General features: G+C 48.8%; 1 protein-coding gene and 1 long non-coding RNA gene across 4 annotated transcripts; one reads left to right on the top strand and one right to left on the bottom strand.

Annotated features, from left to right (window-relative positions):
- Positions 1-201: 201 nt before the first annotated feature.
- On the bottom strand, positions 202-16,920 carry SLC5A5 (solute carrier family 5 member 5). 3 transcript variants are annotated; one of them, XM_069105096.1, is made up of 15 exons: positions 15,061-16,920; positions 14,136-14,201; positions 13,582-13,633; positions 13,155-13,255; positions 12,238-12,392; positions 8,509-8,649; positions 8,001-8,130; positions 5,964-6,052; positions 5,221-5,333; positions 4,871-4,941; positions 4,292-4,378; positions 3,670-3,875; positions 3,176-3,279; positions 2,595-2,716; positions 202-995 (listed from the first exon to the last, which is right to left on the bottom strand). In XM_069105096.1, the coding sequence occupies exons 1-15, from the start codon at positions 15,412-15,414 to the stop codon at positions 873-875; spliced, it is 1,914 nt and encodes a 637-aa protein (XP_068961197.1). In that variant the 5' UTR covers positions 15,415-16,920; the 3' UTR covers positions 202-872. The 3 variants fall into 3 exon arrangements, with proteins under 3 accessions (XP_068961197.1, XP_068961265.1, XP_068961344.1); XM_069105164.1 differs by having other exon boundaries at positions 13,155-13,222; positions 15,061-16,918; XM_069105243.1 differs by lacking the exon at positions 15,061-16,920 and adding an exon at positions 14,418-14,540.
- LOC138175161 (uncharacterized) lies at positions 15,246-22,289 on the top strand. The gene is made up of 3 exons (XR_011171915.1): positions 15,246-15,385; positions 20,903-21,004; positions 22,088-22,289. It is a non-coding gene; the product is annotated as an uncharacterized lncRNA (long non-coding RNA).
- The last annotated feature ends 943 nt before the right edge of the window (positions 22,290-23,232 follow it).

Here is a 23,232-nt window from a genome sequence, read left to right as displayed (position 1 = left end):
TATTCAGTTCCTTTAAGTAAGGGGTTGGACTGGGGATGGGGTAGTATGATAAGGCTGGACAATCTCAAAGATGTGACTTATTTTGGAACTAGGACCAGTATTCCACCTATCCTTTGCCCCATTTCTTCCTTCCTTCCTTCCTTCCTTCCTTCCTTCCTTCCTTCCTTCCTTCCTGCCCCATTCAATTAATTTCAATTCAATTCAATTTGACAAGCATTTATTAATCACCAGCTACAAGCCACACACAGTAGGCCCCAGAGATTCCTGGACAAAAACAAAACAGTCCCTGCCCTCAGAATGCTTACTTTTTACCAGGAGAAAACCCAACTCTACACAAATAATCAAATATTAAATACAAAATGATTCTGGGGTTGGGAGAAGGTGCAGGGGATGGAGGGGGCCTATGAAAGAAGCAGAAAAGGCGTCTCGTAGAAAATGTTGAGCCTAGAAAAGGAGCTTGTGATTCCAGTGTGAAGCTAAGGGGGGGAGAGCATTCCAACATCCATCCATTTTCTAGTTGATAAATGGAGTGTTCAGGGGACAGGAAGATATTCTCCTTCCTCTTATTACACCAACAAATATTGACTCCCCCAAGGAGAAATTGAACTTGACCCAAAACCACTGCTCTCCCCATGCAGGAGCAATCAGATCAAGGGAAGATCTGTGAGTTGAGAAGGGCCCAGCCCTTTCTCCTCCATCCTTCATTCTAGAAGATCCAGAGGTCCCCAGGCTCATAAACATAAAGCAATCCCTGACCCATCAGAGACATGGAGAGCAGGTTCCCGGGTCCAGAACCGGCCAGGCCAAAGTTCTGGCCCAGCCTCCTCAGGTTGGGTTTTTCAGTCTCTCTCTCAGTCCGCACATGAGTAGACTTAGATGTCCGTTTCCCTAAGAAGGTTGCTTTCTTCTGCCTCCTTCTGCAGCAACTGATCCTGGGGCCAGAAGGATGGGGGACCTGGGGGCTTCTTCACCTCATGTGGATACTCATTGGAATCCTGCAAGGGAGAAGAAGATCAGAAACAGGTCCAGCCCTGAGGAGGGGTCTTGAGAATCCTCTATCAGTGTTAATTTTTATAGGGTGTCCCAAAAGCCCTAGTGTGGTTTTATAAGATTATAAAACTATAAGATTTGCCCTGTCTTTCTTTCAAGCTGTTATGAAAAATCAGAAGAGAGAATGGATAGAAAGATGCTTCAGAAACTGTAAATAGAATTCAAATTGTTCATTCCTCCAAGGTCTGGATGGGTCTCTATGGAAATGGCCAATATGTCTCTCTCAGAATTCTTCCTTCCAAAGGTCCCTCATGACCTGTGGCCTCAAGGTTGGATTTGTTCTGTGAAGTCTGGATTTAGTCAAAGGGCTACACTTGAGGACCTAGAGGGTCACATGTGGCCTTGAGGCCACAGGTTCCCCACCCCTGGAATAGAGGAAGGGTCACCAGCTAGAGTATTTATCTGGTAGGCAAGTCAGGTGGAATTCCTAGTCTCCTAGGAGGCTATGAGCTCTAAGGACTTAAGCCCTGGCCACCAAGGGAGAAGTAAGCCACGTGGTGGGTTTTGGCCAGAAACCGCCCCACCCTACACTCTGACCAGATTGTTTCCATAGAATCAGGATAAACTAGAATCCACGGGGCAGAAGCACAGTGGAAAATTAACCATATGAAAACTGAGATTGTAAAATCGGAGAGGGGGAGAGTGGAGGGACAAAGGGCCTATGTCCCCCAGACCTAGTCACCAAGCTTCCCTTCCGTTTGGCCTCCCCACATTCCTTCAATCCGGTGCCTTGGCCTCCTGGCTACTCCATGAACAAGCCCCTCTATCTCTGGGCTCCAAGCTGTTCCCCATGTCTGGAATGCTCTCCCCTCCTCATCTCCACCTCCTGCCTTTCTTGGCTTTCTTAAAGTCCCTACTAAAGTCCCATCTTCTACAGGAAGCCCTCCCCAACTCCCTTACTTCTGGTCCCTTCTTTCTCTTCATTATTTTCTATCTATTCCAGATGTAGCTGGTTTATACATATTTATTTGCTTATCTCTCCCCTTAGATTACAAATCCCTTGAGGGCAGAGGTTGTCCTTAGCCTCTTTTTGTATCTCAGGGTTTAGCGCAGTGTCTGGGATGCTGACACAGACCCTACTTTGGTGATTGCCTGAGTGACCTCTAGGCCAATGTGACATGATATGTTTGGGGGAATAAAAGCAATAGAAAGGGGTAGGGGTCATTGCTTCTATGACCTAGGGAGAACCTCACCATCCTTGTAGTCTACTACTGGAACACAAGATGAGTCTCTGTGAGAAACTGAGGCAAGGGGAGCCATAGCTGACTGCATCTGATAACAGGCTTGAATTTAGATCTGTATATTAATGGCTAATATTCTTACACCCTTTGATGGCTGCCACAAAAGTATAATTAGTACTGCTGTAATCTGAAATTTTCATTCTTGCCTAGATCTTGAGCCTGAGGTCCACTGGAACTAATTCAATACCCTTCCCAGAGGCCTGGGGTGGCCTGTGGCACCTCAGTCCAGGCCCAGACCCAGAGCATTCCCCTCCCCTCTACCACCACAGTTCCAGATGATTGTCCAATGGATCTGATTTTGACCTTGGAATTAGACAAGCCATCCTCCAGGGGCACCGACTTAGCCATGGGGGCCACAGAGGACATCTGTTTCATGACGTCCCACCACAGAAGGCCAGGACCCAGTTCATTACGTTTGGTGGGGCCTGTAGAAGAGGGAGGAAAAGGACAAAATGTGTAGCCTGAATCGCAGCCCCAGCTCCCTGAAATGGAAGAAAGGACAGGAAGACACAGACCCTCCCCACCTCCCACCACCCCAATGACCATTGACATAAGCACACCATTTATGACCAACTGGGTAAAGGTTGAACTCTTAAGACATGTATTCCAATACAATTGATTTCTTTTGTAATCCTATGTATTTTTGCTGCATGCATTTAAAAACAGGTTTTTGCCAACCTCTTGAAAGGGTCCAGGACACACAAAAAAAGTCTAAGTTCTGACTCAATGACACTGATACCTGTCACATATAACTCAGGTACTTCCTTTCCTGGAAGGAGGGTGATGGCTGAGATCAGCACAACACCAGAAGGTGGGTCAGATGACCTCTAACAGGCTCCCAAGACCCCATGGCCTCCAGGAAGCTCGGCCCAAGGCTGTGTTACCTGTTAGGTAGCTGACAAGGACTCCACCCAGCACTGTGGTCAGCGTGCCCAGGGCCCCGTAGTATAGGTAGGAGATAGCATAGAAGTCATCAGCAATGGCAGGCCTGTGCGGAGAGGACTGTCATCAGCTCATCCATCCCTCTTACCCACCTCATTGCCCAAGACACAGGCCCAGCTAGTGCTGCCCTGACCACATTCCACTGGGGCTTATAGCCCCACATATCCTCTGCCTCTTCCCTCTCAAATTCAATAATGAACATTTTTTTTTTTTGTCTTTTCCTGAAACCAGAAGGTCCCTGAGAGCAGGGCCATGTCTAGAAGTAGGTTGTGTTGAAGGTCTCCAAGCAGAGACTGAAGACCATGTATGGGGAACATTGGAGAGAGGGCTCCTATCAGATGACCCCTGAGCTTCCTTTTAACTGGTGTTTTATCTTTTATTTCTCTCTCTTAGACTATGTGCTCCCTGAGGGCAGGGTCACCTCTCCTCTCCTCACCTGTCTCCTGGGGCAGAAACAGTCCTTGGTGGAAGGGTTCCCATGAGCACAGTGACATTTAGGCCCTCAGTGGCATTGTAGAGTGTACAGTGATCTGTGAATGTAGGCAACACACCCATGGTCTGTGGGCTTGGTGGGTACAGAGTGGCCCCCACGGCTACCCAGAAGGACAGTAGGAAGCCTGCACCCAGGCCTGAGAAGACACCCTGGAAAAGAAATCACAGCATTCTAAACTACAAGCCACCTTAGAGGTCATCTAAGCCATCCCCCCCCCACCCCTCCTGCATTTTACATGTCCCCAGAGAGGGGACATGAATGGCCCGTCCTCACACAGGAGAAGGGAACCAGATGAAATGATCGATCTAATCCTGAGACCTTCTACCGGGCACATTCCATTCTGTGTGGGCACCCTTAAACCCTCAAACTCCCCCTTGGAAGCCAGACTTGATAAATAGAGGGGTAGAGTAAGATGCTCGATTTTAGTTTAGTGTCTTGGGCTCCAGCTAGACTTTGCCCTTCCCTGGGCCTCAGTTTTCCCATCTCTCAAGTGAGAGCATTGGACCCAATGCTTTCCAAGGTGCTGTCCAACCTGACAGAACTTGGGGGCATGGACCCAACTTACCGCAGTGTTGCAGGCTGGAATGAACATGCCCAGGATGAAGGCTCCAAGCAGAGGACCACTGATCACACCCATAACAGTGAAAGACCCCTGGGGAGGGAAGAGGGTGCTCAGAATTTGCACCTGGGTCTCCCCCTCCTCACTACCTGAGAGACTCAGCCCTCAGAAAGTGCAGGGCCTGGTATCAGGGAGGAGCCTGGGTTCCGGAATCGAGAGACTTCTTGTCTTCATTTCAACAGATAATAAATTTTTGTATGATTGAATAGAATGGTATTAGTCCTGGCTGCCATTGGTTCTCTGGGACTTAAGGTAGATCCCCTTCCCTTAGCCTCAGTCTTTTCATTGCTAAATAGGGATAATAGATCCTGAATGATCTTCCTCCCATGATTGAGAGAATTAAATGGGAAAAAAATGGACAAGAAATCACTCCCTGAGGGAAGGGTCACATTAACTGCCAGTCTTGGCTCTCCATGGACAGGATGGTGTCTCTCCCTCCTCCCTCTTCTTCTCTGGAAGAAGGCTGGGCTCAGGGTTTAGCTCTTTCTGCTGGGGCATGGACCATCGCCAGGGCGAGGGGTTCACCTGAAGGACACCACCTCCGAGCAAGGAAGACAAGGCAGCCACCGTCAGACAGGCCGAGCCATAGATGAGAGCTGGTAAATATCAGAGATGATGAGGAGAGGCCATTAGCAGGGTCACCCATCAGAAAGGGGCCTTCTGGACCCCTAGGATTCCCCCCTAGCATCTTAGCCTCAGGCCAAGTTGGCTGTCAGGGGTCTCCAACACTGGCTTTGTGGGGCTGACACCTGGAAGCCCCCAATGGTCTAGTTTTGAACCATCTTCCCCAGCAGGGGCCTAAACAGGTAGTCTGCCCCTGCCCCTTTGCTCCCTGTGCACCCATCTTTCCCTTCCTGCCTCCTCCCAGGACTTACACAGACCCTTGGAAACCAGAGTCAGTTTTCGAGGGCTGAGGTTTGGTAGCCGGGGTTTGATTAGATCTTCCACAGTGACAGCGGCCATAGCGTTGATGCTGGTGGATGCCGTGCTGAGGAAACATTGGGTGTGAGAACAGGACCTGTCTTCTCCCCTCCCTAATCTGGAACCCATCCCCTCCATATCTTCCTAGTCCACTAGTCACATCAGATCTTAGAATGCCACCACAAAACAAAACAAAAAACGCCCTGAAAACCCCAAACCCAGAATATCAGACCTAAGAGAGCCCCTAGTACCTAGAACAGTGGAACATCAGAGCTTAGAACACAGAATATCAGATCTGCCTAGAATACAGCAGGTCAGATTTGGGAGTGCCCTTAATACCTAGAACATAGCATGTCAGATCTAGGAGGGCTATTAGAGCTTGCAGAACCCTTAGAATATAGACTATCACAGCTGGGAGGGATTTTGGAAAGACGAATGTCAGAGCTTGGGAGGGAGGGCCCTTAGCACGAAGGATGTCAGAGCTAGGAGGGACTTCAGAAAAGAGAATTTCAGGGCTTGAGAGCGCCTTTAGAACATGAAATGGCCCAGCGGGGGACAGAATTTCCAGGCTATGGTGGAATCCAGTGCCTTCATTATTCTGAGCAGATAACCCTCTTAAGGGTATTTGTCTATATGGAGTTTTGTGGTATATTATGAAGGTTGGCGCCCCCTCCACTCAGGGGATATTAGATCTTACCTTAAGGTACCACTGTAGGCACAGGCAAGGAAAAGTCCAGGAACACCGGGGTAATCCTGGAAGATGTCCAGCACCAGGTAGGGCACATACTGAGAGGAGGAGAGGAACTCAGAGAAGCTTATCTGCTGCTCCCCACTCCTGCACACAGCAGACTCTTGTTCTCCCCAGGATAGCCCCCCTAAACAGTGTGCCCACACCCTCCTGGGGGGAACAGGATGAACAAGGAGACTCAAGGCGGGGGTGGGGAACTATGGCCATAGAATCTGTGTATAATAGACTGGGAAACAAGGTCAGAAAAGGCACCCTCTGAGATGGGGCTCAGAGAAACCCATGAGGAAAAGACAGACCATGGACCAGAGGAGGCCATCACAGAATTATAAGCACCAGGAGATCTTCTCATTTGAAAAACGAAGAGACTAAGACAAAAAGATATGAAACAATGACTTGCCCAAGGACACACAACTAGTACATAGAAGAGGCTGGATTCCAACCCAGGTCTTTTGACTTCAGATTCATTGCTCTGCACACACTGCCTCCCACCATAGTTGTGGGACCTTGGGCGCCAAGCCTAGATTTCTGTTCACTCATGTTTCTCATCTATGAAACAGGAGTAATAATATTTGCTCTCTCTGTCTCCTAGGCCCTGCCTGAAGCCTATGGAGCTTCATCCCTTCACCCCTCAGTGTTCCGGCCAACTCAAAGAGTAAGAGGAGGTAGGAGGGTTCCCATGGATGGAGCAGGAAGCAGGGGTCCCTCAGCAGGAGTGAAATCACAGATCCAAGCCCAAATTACCACCAGCACTCATAACAGTAATTAGCAGTAATGATAATCAATGGCCCTTTGTAGAAATCTGCCTTCTGGGGACTCCCTCCCCCCACCAGGTGGGTGTCCCCCTCTACAAAGCCTTCCTAGAATGTCCGGGAGGGAATGTCAGTGCTGGAAGGCCGGGTGATCTGTTTGCACACAGAAGGCTTCTAGCACCTAGAGGCACCTTGAGGGAATGAGTACTAGAGTAGGGAAGCTTTGGGTTCGGCCTCTGATACTTGCTGCCTCTCTGGGCAAATGGCCTAACACTCTCTGGGAATTCGATTTTCTCATCTCCCAAATGGGGAGAATGAGTGAGGCTCCCAGCTGCTATGGGGTTCAAGTGAGATAACGCAAACCTTGAAGTGAAGAAAACAGCTGCTCCCTCTGCCCCAGAGAGCCCTGTATTGTGAAGATGCGAACCACCACCCTTCCCCCCTATCCCCCACATTTCCTCTCCAGCCCAAATAGCCCAGTCCCTGTAGCTGATCCTGACACGGTTTGCTGTCTAGACCTCTCAACATCCTGGTTGCCTTCCTTTGACAGAGGATCAGAGATTTAGGGCTGGAAGAAGCCTCAGAGGTCATCGAGTCCAATACCCTAATTTTACAGATGAGGAAACAGTGATTTGCCCGAGGTCCCACAGGCAGTTAGCATCAGAGATGGGCCTTGAAGCCTGGGGCCTCTGACTCCAGGCTCTTCCTGCTAAGCTCCCTTCCTGACTAAAGGATGACCAGAGGACTGACCTCTATGCCCCAGATGGAATCGGAGCAGGACAGGGGATGCCCGGAGCAGGCCCCCCTCATTCTGGAGCATGCAGCCTAAGGTCACAAGTGCCCTTTGGTCTGCTGGCCAGAGCAGCTGAGCTGACACTCAACAGCTCACCACAGTAGATGAGCTGTCTGTCCTCTTGAGAATGGGGACTTAAAGGAAAGAAGGAAGGATTATGGGGTCTAGAATGGGAAGGGACTTTGAAGAAGCAAGGTGGTGCAGTGGTTAGAGCTCTGGGCCTGGAGTCAGGAAGACCTGAGTTCAAATTTGGCCTCAGACATTTACTAGCTCTTGTTTTAAGGGCCCTTTGGCCCTGACATTCTGTGTTTTTAAAATCTTCCCATTCCAGTGGCCCCCCCTTATAAATGACCACTGCCCTCCCTGGCTTTGGGCATTTCTTCACCTCTGAGGTGCTCCCCCTCAGAGCCCCCAGGGACTGGGCCATTCTCCAGGAGAGTTTACCTGGTCAGGAGCAGAGATATGCCCAGCCCGCAGCGGGTCACAGTCTCTGTACAGGGTAAACATGATGATCCCACAGCCTGCAGCACTGCCCACAATGAGGAAGAGACCCATCTGGTTGATCAGCAGTGCCCTGGCATTGGAGAGGGAAGTGGGCATGTCAGCAAGAGCCGGTGGCCAGGGGGCTGGGGAGGCTACCCTATGGGAGCCAGAGGGGGGAAGGAAGGAGGGTATGGACAAAGAAGGATGGAGATGGGGACCAAGAGACCTGGGTTTAGGAGGACATGACTGTCTCCTGCCAGGATCTGAACAGAAAAGGAACGTGGATGGTTTTACTTGGCCCTGAGATAGGACAGGTCTTGTTACAAAGGGGCCATGTGGCAAAGAGGCCCATCTAGGCTAAATATAAGGGAGAATTTCCTGACAATCAGAGCTGCCCCAACAAATAACTGGGTGTTTTGTGACCCTGTTCTCCTCCCCTGACCCCAAGGCCCTGGACCCAGGCACTCACAGTCTGGCCTCCCGCTCACTTCTGCAGGCCACGTAACGCTGGACCTGGGCCTGGTTCACCCCATACATGGATAGCCACACCAGGGTACCCCCCACCACAAAGGTCCAGAAGGTGTAGCGTCTCCTTGGGTCCAGGTCAAAGCTGTAGGGAGAAGGATGGGTGATGGGGCGAGAGCAGGTTCAGAGTTATTCACTAGGAAGCTTGAGAGGGGAGCAGGGCATGGAGCCCAGGGACTGCCTCTAAACAGAGGCAGCCTCCAGGCAAGGGCTCTGGACAAATCCAGGTCTTTCTGGGGCCCCTTCTCTAGCCCCCAAGATCCTAAAGCAGCATCAAATATCAGCTCTACTGGGTATAGGATCATAGACTCAGAGCTGAAAGCGGTCTCAGAGGCCTTTGGGTCCAACCCCCTCATTTAACAGATGGGGAAACTGAGGCACAAAAAGTTTAAGGAATTCACTGAGTCCCACAGCTAGTAAAGTATCAAAGGAAGGATCTGAGCCAGATCTGGCACTCAGTCCACTGTGCCCCACTGTCTCTGCCTCAGCTGGGTCCTTGTCCTTCTAGGTCAAAACTAGGTCATGGTCAAAACATATATTTAGTCCTGTTCCATGTGAAGTTTGGGGCCAACCTATCCTTAGTCAAATGTCAAAGCTGGTTTGGACCTTTATCTCCTGTCTCCTGGGTTATTGCACTGACCTCCTACTCAGACTCACTGCTTCCCACCTCTCCCCACTACAATCCAAACCATCCGCTATGCAGCTGCCAAAATAATCTTGAACGGAATTTCTTTTTCTATCTTCCCCCTGTTGGGCTTTGTTATTAATCTAAAGAGAGGCTGATGATTTTTCCAGGACTATTTTTTTTATCTTGAAACTTTACTTAGGCTAATTATTTTAGTTAATTGTTTCATTGAATCTCTAGGATCCTCTAAAAACCATCAGGTGATCTACAAAGATAATTTTGCCTTCTCTCTATATTTATTGTTCCCTTTCTTTTTCTTCTGTCTTTGCTATAGCTGGGGTTTCTACATCACTATCAAATAATAATGGGGCAAATCGATGTCCTTGCTTCACCTCTGATAGGTCAAACTAATTTTCTTAAGTCACTAGTCCGGGTGGTGCTCAAAAATCATCAGTGATGCTCTATTACCTCTAGGCCAAGGATTTAAATTCCTCACCCCCGAATTTAAAGACCTTTACAATCTGGATCCAGACATTGCTCCCTACCAGTCCAACTTTATGTTCCTCATTGGAATTTAGGGTTTTTACAGCATTTACATAGCACTTTAAGATTCCTGAAGCACTCTACAAATATTCTGCTTCTCACAACAACTCTGGGAGGGAGTTGCTATTATGATCTCCATTTTGCAAATGAAGAAACCGAGGCAAACACCAGTTAGGTGACTTTGCATTGGTTCATGCAGTAAATGTCCGAGGCTAAATTTGAACTCAGGTTTTCCTGACTCCAGTTCTCTATCCATTACCGCCCCCCCCAGGCTCTAGAATATGAGCTTCTTGAGGGCAGAGGCAGCTTTTGCCTATCACTGCATCCTTAGTACTTAGCACATAGTAGGCTCAGCTGAGGGGACCCCTCCTCCAGGTAGCCTTATCCCCCTGACTGCCCTCTTCAGACAATCTCATATTTTCTTATCTGTACACACCGCATCCTGTAGTAGAACAGAAGCTCCAAGAGGTAAATTACCACACTGTAATGTTGGTTGAACTGAATTGTGGGGTTCAAATCTATTTCCTAAGCTTGCTTCTACATCAGGGGGTTTCTGTGACACAGATTTCAGAGGGTCTGTGTACTTGGATGTCCCCCAAAATGACATTTTTATTTTCACTAACATCTAACTGAAACCTAGTATTTGCTTCAATAATGAATTTTAAAGCCATATATTCTGAGAAGAGTTTCATAGGTTTCAAAGGTGTCCACGCACAAAAAGATGAAGGATTCCTACTCTAAATATTACTTAACCCTAACCCAAACTAATCTCTTCCCCATTGTTGGTTGCCAGCCCCAAACTCATTCCTTAATCCTCATGCTAAACCTCAAACCATCTCCTTCTTCCTCTCTGACACTGGTTCTGACTCCTATCCCAGATCCCTTGGAGTAGAGGCCCTCCAAACTCAGAGTGTAACCCAAAGCAGGTTAAAATCTAACAGGGAAATGTCTAACAAAAATAAATGAAAGTACAATTCAATAGAAATAAGGTTAGTTTGTGGTTTTTTAAATCAATAGTCTGCCACTGGGATCCATTTCTATTGAAATTCAACGTCTCTATAAGCATTCCAGTGGTGGTCATGTTCTCTGAGAACATTCTGATACCTGGAATAATTTTCCCTTTTAAAACATGAAGCCATGTTAGGGTCATCTCCAGTCATCCTGATCTATAATCTGGCCACAGGAACCAGATGGTTCTGGAGGAGAAAGTGAGGCTGGTTGACTGCACAGCCCTCCTTCACTTAAATCCAATTCACTTGCAAGTCATGGCATCACCTTCCTGATGTCATGGTCCGTGCTCTTGGGGAACAAAGGACAAAGAACAGCTGAAGCCGTGGGTATATCCCACATCCTTCTCATAAGCAACAATTTTAAATATGGAAGCTGGTTAACTTTCCCTTCTCTTCTCCAAGGATTCCCCTGTTCCATTCGATCTACGGGTTCCATGTTCTCCTCCTCCCTCCAAGACCCCAAGACCAGCATTGCTGGATTCTGTCAGTAGATTCCAAAACTCTTCTATTTCCCAGAGATAAATTGGCTGGGGAGGTGCTGTACATGTCAATGGGGACTTGCCTTGTCCACCTCCACATCTCTTACGTCTCTCCCTTTCCATCTGCACAGCTCATCACATTTACCCCTTATAACCTCTCTCCTGGACCTATTACAATAAACTTCTAGTTTAAAACAACAACAAAATAAAACAAACTTCCACTCTGGAATCCATCCTCCACACGGTTACCAAACAGATAACCCTAAAGCAAAAGACTGATGGTGTCACTCCCCGGCTCCAAAAGCTTCCATGGCTCCCCTTTACTCTACATTCAAGTGCCAACTTGTTCTCCATAGAAGACATTCTGTCTTCCACTCATGTGTCTTTGCACAGGCTTTGTCCATTATGAATTTTGCTCTGCCCATGCCCATTCCCACTCCCTGGAATACTCTCCGTCCTCACTTCCCACCTCTTGGAATTCCTAGCTTCCTTTCAAGCTCAGCCCACCTGCCACAGCTCCATGAAGCCTTTCCTGACAAATTTACTTCACACTTAAAAAAAAATCACTTTATATTTATTTCTCCATCTACATGTTCTCAGCTGCAGATTGTACACTCCTTGAGGGGAGGTTGACTGTTGTGTCTCCCTATCACACAGTGTGGGGTGCACTATATAGTGCATGAATGAAATGAAATGAATGAATGAATGGGAATAAAAAGGGATTTATTAAGAGCTCACTGCATGCCAGGCACTGGAGAGATGCAATTACTGAGAGACATAATCTGTGACCTCAAGGAGCACCCACTCTAATGGAGGGAGATGGCATCTAAAAGCAAGGGCATTTTGGTCTGCGAAGTCACAGGGGTGCTGAGCCAAGTCGTTTGGCAGTAGATTGGATGAATAACCAGCTATTGAATCGAATTGTCCCTCAACTCCTCTCTTCCTTGTGGGATTCACTCCCACCACCTTCCTCATTGGCATTAAGGGTTCTAGAAGTAAGGGGAATGAACACTCACTCAAACAGGTTGATCCGGGAGTGATTGTGGGCAATGTCCACTACCCGCTGGACACCACCGACCAGAAGAGTGCCCTGGGTCAAGATGGCCACAAACCCAGAGAGCATCACAAACACCTGAAAGACGTCTGTCCAGATGACAGCCTTCATGCCTCCCTGTAGGGCAGGGGAAAGAGGAGGGGAGAGAGATAAGGCTTGTTCAATATCCCAAACCTGCTGGGGAAGAAGGTGCACATGGGAGGACAGAGGTGGGAGGAGTCAGAGGATGCACAGCCCAGGGTCTTCCTAGAGGGAAGGAATGGCCATGCCCCTCAGTTCCTTCCTTTGTCTGCATGGGGGGAGGGGGGCATAGGCCTGAACAGCTTGAGGAAGGAGGTCACACTTTGGTAGAAATCCATCATTATGAAGAAGCCCCTGACCATTGGTATCCCAGCTGAAGGCCCAGCATCATGGCCCTTGAAATGTTCTGACCTACTTGCTGATAATCCTTTACACGGGATTTAGAACTGGGACCTTTGAGTTCATCTAATCCAACTTCAGTTTACAAATGGCTATTTCCCCTCATGTGTTATTTATTCTAATTCTTGTGACAGTCCTTAGAGGGAAGTGGGAGGGTTTTTAGTTCCATTTTACAGATGGGAAAATTGAGGTTCAGAGACAGGAGGAGATTTGTCTGAGGTCACACAGTCAGTCAGAAGTAGAGAGGCACTAAAGCCTAGGTTTCCTAAGTACCAGGCTGGGCTCACTGAGGAGCCCCGATGTCTCTTGACAACAGGCCCCTCTTCTCTGGTGACACCAAAGATGCCCCAAGTATTTGGAGGAGAAGAATAGACCAACATGAGGTGGGCAGAGTGGGGAGGAGGTTGGACTGATCAGGGCCATGTTTTGGGCTGGGCTGGGTCCCCTGGGGATGCTTACCACAGTGGTGTAAAAGGTGCAGATGGCACCAGTGGAAAGGAGAGATGCCCAGATATCCAGTCCTGTTACTGGAAGCAAGAGAGCCACAGTGGGCAGACAGTCTGAGGGAGAGAAGAGGTCATGTCCCCCCACCCCCTCAGACTGGAGGTTCTCCAGAGCTAGGGGTCACGTCTGTCCTCAGGCAAGGGTTCTTTGACAGCGGGACCATGCCTCTCCTCAAACTGGGGGCCCCCTGAGGCCAGGGCTGTGTCTCCCCTCAAACTGGGGCCCCCTGAAATTAGGGCCATGTAACGCCTCAGACTGGAGACTCCCTAAGGGCAGGGCCATATCTCTCTCTCAATCTGAGGTCTTCTGGAGGGCAGGAGAGGCCTGTGCAAAGTCACCAGCCTCACTTTCTCCTCCAGAACCATGTAGGTCTGGGTCATACCTTGGTTGAGAATCAGGGCAGGAGCATAGATGACAATTCCTGTGTATAGCATCTGTCCAGGAAGGCAGGGAAATGAGTCCCAGTTATGCCTAATGGGGACTGGATGGAATGACTCCACTCCATCCTTCCCTTCCCCCCACTCCCATCAGGGACCTTTCTGTCAAACATCAGTCCTCATGCACAAAGTGGGCCTGGGGTGAGGAGTACCTCCTTTGGTCTTCCCTGGGGGCCTAGGGCATGTTCACACAGGAATTTCTTCCCAACCTCTGTCCTAACTCCCGATCCCTTCTGGTTCTCCCACTTTCATTAACCTGTCCTGGCCTCAGCCTCCAAGGCATTTAGAAGCCTCTAAGTGGTAGACTTTCCCTGGGACTTCCCTGGCCCTGCCCAAAGCCGGGAACACCTTTTCGCCACTGGGGAATCCAGAAGCAACTTGGTAGGACTTGGAGTGACTCAGCTGGGGAGACCAAGGAGTAAAAGTTCAGGAGGCAGAGTCAGCAAAGGGGTAGGTTTGGGGCTAGGGATGTGGAGGGAGGAGACGGAGGGCGGCTCACCGTGGCGATGATGTACTGGATAGTGCCGCACAGACGAACACAGCGACTAAATCTCAGCTCCAGATACTGCGAGGGGAAAGGGAGGCCAAGGTCACATTCTCCCCGCCACCCTGGGACTGGCCCCAAGGCCGTCATGGCCTGCCTTCCCTTAAAGAACATCCACCCAGCTCTCTACCCCTCTGCACTGGAACAGCAGAACCCAGAGACCTTTAAGTGCCCAAATAAGCCTATTTTATAGAGGGAGAAGCTGAGACAGAGAAAGGCAGACTTGCTTGAGGTTACCCAGCGAGGGACAGAGCTGAGATGTCCTGGCTCTTGGCTTTGACCCAGGTCACCATTAGCTTGCTTCTCACACCCTTGTGCACACATCCACAAAGACATATACATCATGCCACATCCCTGTCCCACCCTCCCTTCACCAGCCCCTCCCTGGGCCCGCACAGAGCCCTCAGGACAAACCAATGATTCCCGTGCATGTGTCCATATATATGCATGGAGTGAGCTTTCCCTCTCCCTGCCCTTGAGTCCAAGCATACCCAGGGCTGACGGGGTTCATGTGTGAGTCAGGGGATGCTGTCAGGTGGGTGGACTGTGTGTGGACTGTTGATGCCTCACCCACAGACATCCAAAGCCAGGTTGACCTCTGGGGTCCCTCTGCCTCCCGGGAGCATTCTTCTTTTGCCTGTCTGGGCTCCAGTGCAATCTCTAGGGCCCATCCTCGCCCACTCTAACCCTCACATGGGCACTGATTCCAGACCCTCTTGGGAGTGTAGGCTGGGCTCACCACACAGCACTGTTGGCTGGGTGTCAGGCCTGGAGGCCAAGGAAGGTGGCTGGCTGTAGGGGAGTGAGGTGGGGAGGGGAGTGAGTCAGTCTCTAAGAGTGTGCCTCATCCCCCAGGGATCTCTCAGCCCTCCCTGGTTACCTGGTATGTGCTGGTGAGGCCCAGGCGGTAGAAGATGGGGAGGAAGAGGTAGGCAGTGAGAAGGGTGTTGAGCAGCTGACCCAGACACATCCAGAGGAATTTGAGCCCATAACGGTAAGCCTCGGCAGGCACTCCCAGCACCTGGATGGCCGACATGAAGCTGGCTGCCAGTGAGAGGCCCACAGGCACAGCTCCCATCTGCCGTCCGCCTGTGAAGAAGTCCTCTGCGGTCTTCTGCCCACCCCGGGCCAGCCCAAAGAAGAGTCCGATGGCCGTGGAGATCAGCAGCATGAGACCAAAGACACCGTAGTCCCAGAAGCCAAAGGTAGGCCGCTCAGGGGCCCAAGCCTCCATCCCCACCAGCCCCCCTGCCAGGGTTCCTGGCTCTCTTGCTTTCCCTGTCTGTACCTCTTGCCTTCAAAGTCCAATCTCCCCTCTGGTTGTCCTGGCTAAGGACTTGGCAGGAAGGAAGCAGAGAGAATCAGCCCAAAGAAAGTAAACAGGGAGAAACAAGGGGAAAGGCAGCAGAGTGGGGGGGTCCTCTGCCTGATTAAGGGGCTCCCCTGAGCTGACCCAGAGGAAGGATGCTTAAAGACCCACCTCAAAACAAGGACCCCAGAGTTCTCACCCTACAAAAGAGCTCCCTCCCTGATTCCCAGCTCTCCAAGTCCTGGACACTACTCAGCGCACCCTGTCTAGGAACCTTGCTGGCTCCCAATCTGTCAGCTTTGGGAAGGGAGTGCCCTTATGTGGGGAAGGTTGGATTTTGGGGTCCCCCACTTGTCTCTGAGGCCAGTAAATACAAGCTGTCTTACTGGCTAACAGCCTTCCCACACAACAGCCTGCAGAGAATAGGACTGAAGCTGAAGTCTGAGCTGGGAATCCCAAGGACTCAGGGAAGGGAAAGGGCCACGGAGCTTTATTAGTCTTCTTAGGGGTTACTCAGGCCCTGCCCACTCATGACATCCCGAGGAAAGGGTGTCTCCCTGAGGGGAGGCGGAGTGACAGGCACCCTTTAGGTCCTGAAGTTGAAACACACAGGCCTGAAGGAAGAGGTGGGGGGAGGAGACTGGTGTGTGTGTGTGTGTGTGTGTGTGTGTGTGTGTGTGTGTGTGGTGTGGTGTAAGACGAAGGGGAAAAGGAAGAAATAAATGCCCTGAGATTTCTTCTATCTCCATACTCTGGGGATCCATCCCTATGGGCAGGGATTTCTAGAGAACAGATCCAGGCGTGGCTGGAGGTGTGTGTGGGGCAGGGGGCATGGGGTGGGAAGCTGGCAAACAGACCAAACCGGGAAATGGGAAATTCCCATCCATGAACTTGGGGTCAAGGAAAGGGCCACTTTGACCACTGGCCTCTTCCCTTGCTCCCCTACCTCAGGGATTCCAGGAGCCTGCCTAACTGTCTACACCACCAAAGTCCCTGCTGGAGGGGATCTTTTCCCAGGATGGCTCGGGCCCTTTTGCTCCACACCAGGCCAGCAGGGCAGGTTCCAGGGATAGAGATTTGGAAAGGACCTTAAAAGTCAATGAGGAAACTGGCATATGACCCAAGTCCAAGGGCCAATTTGGCCACTAACTTGTTCTCTGGTCCTGGGTGAGGCCCTTCCTTTCTCTGTGGTTCATTCTCATCCAGATTGTAGGGAAAATAACCCTGGGGGGGTCCTTCCCACCTCTTGGGGCTTGCTAAAGACTGGATGAGGGGATGGAAGGAGAAGGTGCTGGTTCAGAACCTGCCCAGAGTCTTGGGTAACACGGTTCTGTGTGAACCCCAATATCCCAGGTATGAGTGGATTCTATGAGGAGACTGTGTTCCTCTCCATGTGTCTCCACTGCCCCCTCCTGGGAAGAGGAATGAGAGCCAGAAGGTATGAAGAAAAAAAAAAAAAAGAACCATTAAAGTGGCAGAGTTGTAAGGACCCTGAAAACAGATAGTGTCAGGGCTGGGAGGGCCCTTAGAACACAGAATGTCAGGGCTGGGAGGGCCCTTAGAACAGAGAATGTCAGAGCTGGGAAGGTCCTTAGAACACAGAATGTCAGAGCTGGGAGGGTCCTTAGAACAGAAAAGGTCAGAGCTGGGAGGACACTTAGAACAGAGAATGTCAGAGCTGGGAGGATCCCTAGAACACTGAATGTCAGAACTGGAAGGGGACTTAGAATATAGTGTCAGAGTTAGGAGGGACTTTAGTGTCAGAATGGGGAGAGACTTTAGAACATAGAATGTCAGTGCTAGAAGGACCCTTAGAACCTAAGGTGTCAGAACTGGGAGGTCTCTTAGAGCACAGAGTGTCAATGATGGGAAGGATCTTAGGATAGAGAATGTCAAATCAAGGAAAATACTTAGAACATACGTCAGAGCCAGGAGGGACCTTAGAACACAAACTTTCAGAGTTTGGAGGGGCTTTATCTCCCACCTAATTCAACCCCCGCATTTTACATCTGAAGAGACAGGTCCAAAGAGGAATTGTGACTTGCCTGGGCTCCCAGGGAAGAGAGCTTTAGTGAAGACTCCTGAAATGGTTACCATCTGCCTCTGCCCTCACTGTAACAATCCTTAGATCCAATTCATACTTGGGCTGGTGTGGGGCGGGAGGGAGGTAGCCAACATCTCCCAAGCTTTTTCAGTGTTTCCTAACCTCTCCCCCTCCAAACATCTGCTCACACCTGGGGTGGCTGAGCCAGCCAACTCAGAGCTGGAAAAGTGCCTGCGAGGCTGAACAGAGCTAGTGATAGACAGTCCTGGCTCCAGAGCCTCTTAGTTCATCTGTCTGATGAGGCAAAGGAAGGGGCTACCCCCCCCTTCCCCCTGAACCTGATCTCTGTTTGTAGTGTGCCCTTCAGCACCTTGCCTGCTAACTCCCAAGGTGGGCAGGTAGCTCAGCACAGAGCAGAGGGGAAAGGGGACCAGTCAACAGCTTCCCAACCATCAGAGGCTCCATTGAGACAGACCAGTGTCCAGTAGGCTTTGGGTGGAGGCAGATAAAGGGAGAACTGGAAAGGCCAAACTGGAGACACAGACCATAGACCATCAAAGACAAAAGGGCTCTTGGAGATCATCTACTTCAAACCTGTCACTTTTCAGATGGGGAAACTGAGACCCAAAGAAGGGAATCAACTGGGCCTCAACATGAGAAACCTGTGAGCCTTGGGACTCTTGGGAGATGCGAGCCTGGGAAGCCCCAGAGCCCACAGGGACCATCAAAGACCTGGACACAGGTAGCCTTGGAGAAGGGAAGATGGATCTGGACCAAAGCACCATGTGTGCATGATGCTCAGACCAGAATTAAGGGCGCTTTTGACTTTCCCAAAGCTATTTCCCATTCAGCACCAGATTCTACAGGAAGCCCTTCCAGACTGCAGCCAGGAAGTGACATCTTATTCCAGGAGCCCTGAGTTGTTTTGGCCAAACACAGAAGAGGGATCAGGGAACATTTTTTGGGTGTGATGAATGAACTATGACTGTGGGTCTTCAAATAATTTGGGGGGGGCAGGGTGCGGGTGGGACACTAGAAGGGGAAGGGAGGTGGAGGAATGAGGCCACCAGGAACTACTTAAGGGAAGCAGTGTGGTTCAGCAGAAAGAACAGAGTATGGAGTCAGAGGAGCTGGATAGAAACCCTTCTTCTGAAGTGCACAGAACAGCCTCAGTTTCCTCATCTGTAAATGAGGGACTGGATTAGACAAACTCTCAAGCTCCTTTCCAGCTCCAGGGCTATGACCTTATGAATTTCCTTTCCATTTTAAAGATGAGGAAACTTGTGACCCCAGAGAAGAGAAAGTCCTGGCCCAAGGTCACAGAGTGAGTTGTTGGCACTGCACAGCCTGGAATTCAGGCCTTCTGGCTCCCTGGAGAGCTTCTTCTCCCTCCCCACCAGAGCACAGCTGAGCAATGCCCTCTGAGGATTGAACTGCTTGCTCTGGGCCCGGAGCCCAGGGGACTCTCATCTATCTCTTGACAGCAGTTTTTGGAGAAACTGCCAAGCCCTGGGGTATTGGATCAGTCCCCAAGAGGAAGCTTGGGTGTGGTTTTTGGCTAACCCCAGGATCCTACCTTCCTCTCTTCTGCCCTTCTCCTGGATGGTGCCTACACGGGGGTGTCCGCCAAATAAGGATGTATAAAACTTGCCTTAAGTACAAGGGAAAGTGGACAGGCCATCTGAGTACACACCGGCCTATTCTACCTCTTGCCAGCTGGACAGAACCAGCCTCTAACCTGTGGATGGCCAGAGCTGAACAGAACAGGCTAGAGACAGGAATCCAACAGAAGTTTAACTTCAAAGTGAGGGAAACAGCCTCCACACAAGGACACAAACGACAGGGCCCTGCCTCTACATGGTGGGACCTGCTTTAGTGTAGGGAGACCTCAGATACTTATGCCTACGGCTCTGTGCTAAGCTGTAGCCCTGACAGTGAGGGGTAACAGTGACAATGAGCCAAGTTTGATTCACAGCAGAATTTGATGACCAGAAGATGGGTGCTTGTTCAAGCTTGTCCTGTGCTTGTCCAAGGGTAGAAAACATCTGTGCTGGTCAAAGCAATACAGTAATTAGTGATTTTTCCAGAAAGTGAGATCATCCAGAGGGTGAGCTTGAAGAATCATTGTTTTGCCAAGCTCAGGGCACAGCTTGCTTGCTGGGCCTTAGTAACAGGTGTCTCTTAATATCTTGACACTCTACCTCTCCTTAAATTCTCTTTCCCCACTGGGTTGTGATCTCAGGTCAAGGAAAGAAGGTGATCAAAGAAGGGCCAGTACTGGGAAATAGAGAAGAGAGAAGAAAGGCCTTCAGAGAGAAAATCTGTCAAGATCTGATTAAGCCTCATCTCAGCTAGGACTCCATGCTTTTATAGGTTGGGCCCTGCCTAGAAATCCCATTAATCAGAAACAGATTTTGACAGTTGTTGGGAGGGCCCTTAGAAGTGTCAAAACTGAGAGGGTCCTTAGAACCTAGGATGTCAGAGATGAAAGGGCCAGAAAAGTCAAAAATCTTAATCAGAAACCTAAAAACTTTATTCTGAAATCTGCCCACAGGTTTCACCAGATTACCAAAATGTTCAGAACATAAAACAGGGCAAGAACCACCACCATCACCCCAATTTTACAGAGAAAACAGAGAAGGGAAGTAATTTGACCAGGAATGTAGTTAGTAAAGGCTGTGCCAGATCCAGAGCCTGCTACTGGTCTGGGACTCTACATTAAACCCACTTCCCCCCAACATGCCACCTTCTTTCAGGCTGATAATATGGGAAACAAACAGGGGATGGATTAGCCCAGCTCTGGAATGAGGGACTTCATGTCTGGAATTCCTCATGGAATAAAGCCGATTATACAGGACTAAATCAGCCCCCTCTAGGTCCAGCTCTGGCTGGGTATGTTTCAGCCTCTGATTGAGGTCCCATGAGTACAGGGGACTCTTTCCTCCTAATTCCTCTCCATCCCTGCCTCCAGCTGGCCTCGGGCCTAGAACACTCAGTGTATCTGAAGGCTTTGTCTTGAAGGTACCAATACTTCAAAACAGCTAGGGGTTCATTGGTGTAGATTCCCTTCCCTAACCAACTCCCTCCACAACTTCTATGACAATTCTATTGTAGTGGGAAGCAAGCTGGGGTTGGAATCATGAAGACCCAAGTTCAAATCTCACCCTATTTGCTTACCTGCTGTGATGCCAGGCAAGTTTCTGGTGGCGGCTGTTGTTTTTAATCTGTAAAATTGGGTTAGAATGCCCCCTGCTTCAGAGTTGTAAGCATGGAATGATCATACATCACTTTATAATTTAGTATTTATATTATTTATTTTGGTATCATATTTCTTATATTATTTATTACTTTAATATTTTTTTTTTCCAGTGATGAGCCCCCTCACTGTTCCCAGGAAATGGAAGCTACAGTCCATCATGAGATCAATTGCCCAAGCTTGAATTCTGCTGGATGAGGACCTTGCCTAGGCCAGTAGGTGCTTTAAGCCCCAGCTCTGGGGAGGCTAAGGTGTTCTGAGTTAGTGAAAATAGGGCACAAATATGGTGAGCCCCCTTCCCCTCTTGGAAGAGAGCCACCAGGCTGCTTTAAGGAGAGACAAACTGGCCTAGGTCAGATAGAGATCCATTTATATGGATATATTACATATACATACACACACGTATAATATATGCATATATGTGCACACATAAACAGGCATAGTTCTATGTATACATGGGTGTGTACATGCATTTATATATACATGTAGAAAATATATTAAATATTATAAAATAAATTAAAATTGATGACAAATATATTCATGAGAACATCAAATACATTTAATATAGCAAAAATGAGTGAGAGCTTCAGGGAAAGTTCCAATATTGTTAGGTAGAACCCTAATTTCATAAATGAAAGTCGCTGAGGTGGAGAAATTAAACGATGCCCGGGGGCCACACCACAGGTCAGGAACCCAGCAAAGATCTGAGCCTTTAGTCTGACTCAGTCCAGGGGACCTTCTCCCACTGGAGACTGCCTCATCTGGCTTATTTTCTCATAGGATGGATTGGGAAATGATGTACTCCTTTCCTTGTCCCTACACACCTTCTGCTATGATTCACCCAAGGAAAATTAGATTGGATCCTAAAGGCTCTTCCTTTAGTTGGAAGAGGGCAGAACGAATTCCTAGGAAGCAATCAGAACACAAACTAGGCCTGGAGACCAGGGGTCACAGCTGTCACAGGCTCTAGAATCAGCCAAAGCCTTGGTCCCAAGGTGACTCTGTGGGTTGTGGGTGGATAAGGTCAGGGTTTGATCAGATCACTCCCTCTGCCTAAGAGAGCAACCACTCACTCCCACCTAAGCTCCTTTGAGGGCCAAACGGCAGAACCACTAGGGTTCACCTTTCACTAGGAGGAAAAGATACCCTCAAGGAGAGGCCAAGGGGCAGGTTTCAGGAGGTCAGTCTGGCTAGAGGAAAAAGCAATGTGTGACTGTCCCAGGCTGTGCTTCAGTGACATTATCTGGTATAATAACAAATCTTAAAAGAGTACAAGGATTCTCATCCCTATTTTACAGATGAGGAAACTGAGGTTCTGGGAGGTCTGCTTGCTCAACATCACTGAAGTGTCAGGATTGAAGGCAGTATGGTGCAGAAGAAAGCTCTATTTGGAGTCACAAACCCAAATCCTGTCACTTACTACTTAACCTTCACTAGATCTCAGCTTCCCAGAGTTGTAAAGCACAGGGATTTCACATTAAAAAAAAACAAACCCAACAACTGTTAATAGCAGTTCTTTTTTGTGGTGGTTAAAAGAACTGCAAACTAAAGTGGGGAGCCCATCAATGGAGGAATGGCTGCACAAATTATGGCACATAAATGTAATGCAAAGTAAGAAATGAAAAAAAAAAGGGTTGTTTTTTAGAGAAACCTGAAAGACTTGTATGAACCATTCAGAAGGAAGTGAGCAGAACCAGGAAAACAATTTATACAAATAACATTGTAAAGACAAACAATTCTAAAAGACTCAAGAACTCAGATTAGGAGGAAGAGGAGGGTAGAAGCATTTATTATTAAACGCCTACTATGGACCAGGCTCAAGCATTACCTCATTGGATGTTCACAACCCTGGAAGGTAGGTGATCAACACAATGATTACCCACTATTCCAGAACACAGATGTTACTACCCACTCTTCAAGGCGTTCTTTTTTAAACTTGGCCTATATAGAAATGTGTTTCACTTGATTATGCACATTTGTAATTCCAAAGTTTTCCAAAATGGTTACTCACTCACAGCTCCACCGACAATGCACTAGTGTGCCTGCCTCAGAACAATCCTTTCAATATTGACCATTCCCATCTTTTGTTATTTTGAGGGATATGATGACCCAAAGTTGTTTTGACTAACATTTCTAGCATTATTGTTAGTGACTTGGGGGCACTCTTTCACACTGCTGTTAATAGTTTGATGTTTTTATTTTAAGAACTTATTGTTCATTACGTTTGACTCTTTATCCACACATTAGTCCAAAAGCCATGTATATATGTGTGTGCATTAACATGCGCACATATATGTATATACACACGTCTGCTGATAATCATTAGATACCATATTTTTGTCCAAAATTTGAATTAATCAAACAGACTGAATTAAGGTCATCAGATTGTTAATTAATTGGTTTTGGTTTACATGATAATTATTTACGATACTGTTACTGGTAA

The sequence above is a fragment of the Petaurus breviceps genome, unplaced genomic scaffold (genome assembly GCF_028583685.1).
Source record: "Petaurus breviceps papuanus isolate PSGF00001 unplaced genomic scaffold, PetGlider_PUasm1.0 103, whole genome shotgun sequence".
Classification (NCBI taxonomy): Eukaryota; Metazoa; Chordata; class Mammalia; order Diprotodontia; family Petauridae; genus Petaurus; species Petaurus breviceps.
The sequence above is the reverse complement of the archived record's forward strand: the minus strand, read 5'-3'. Positions and strand labels throughout refer to the sequence as shown.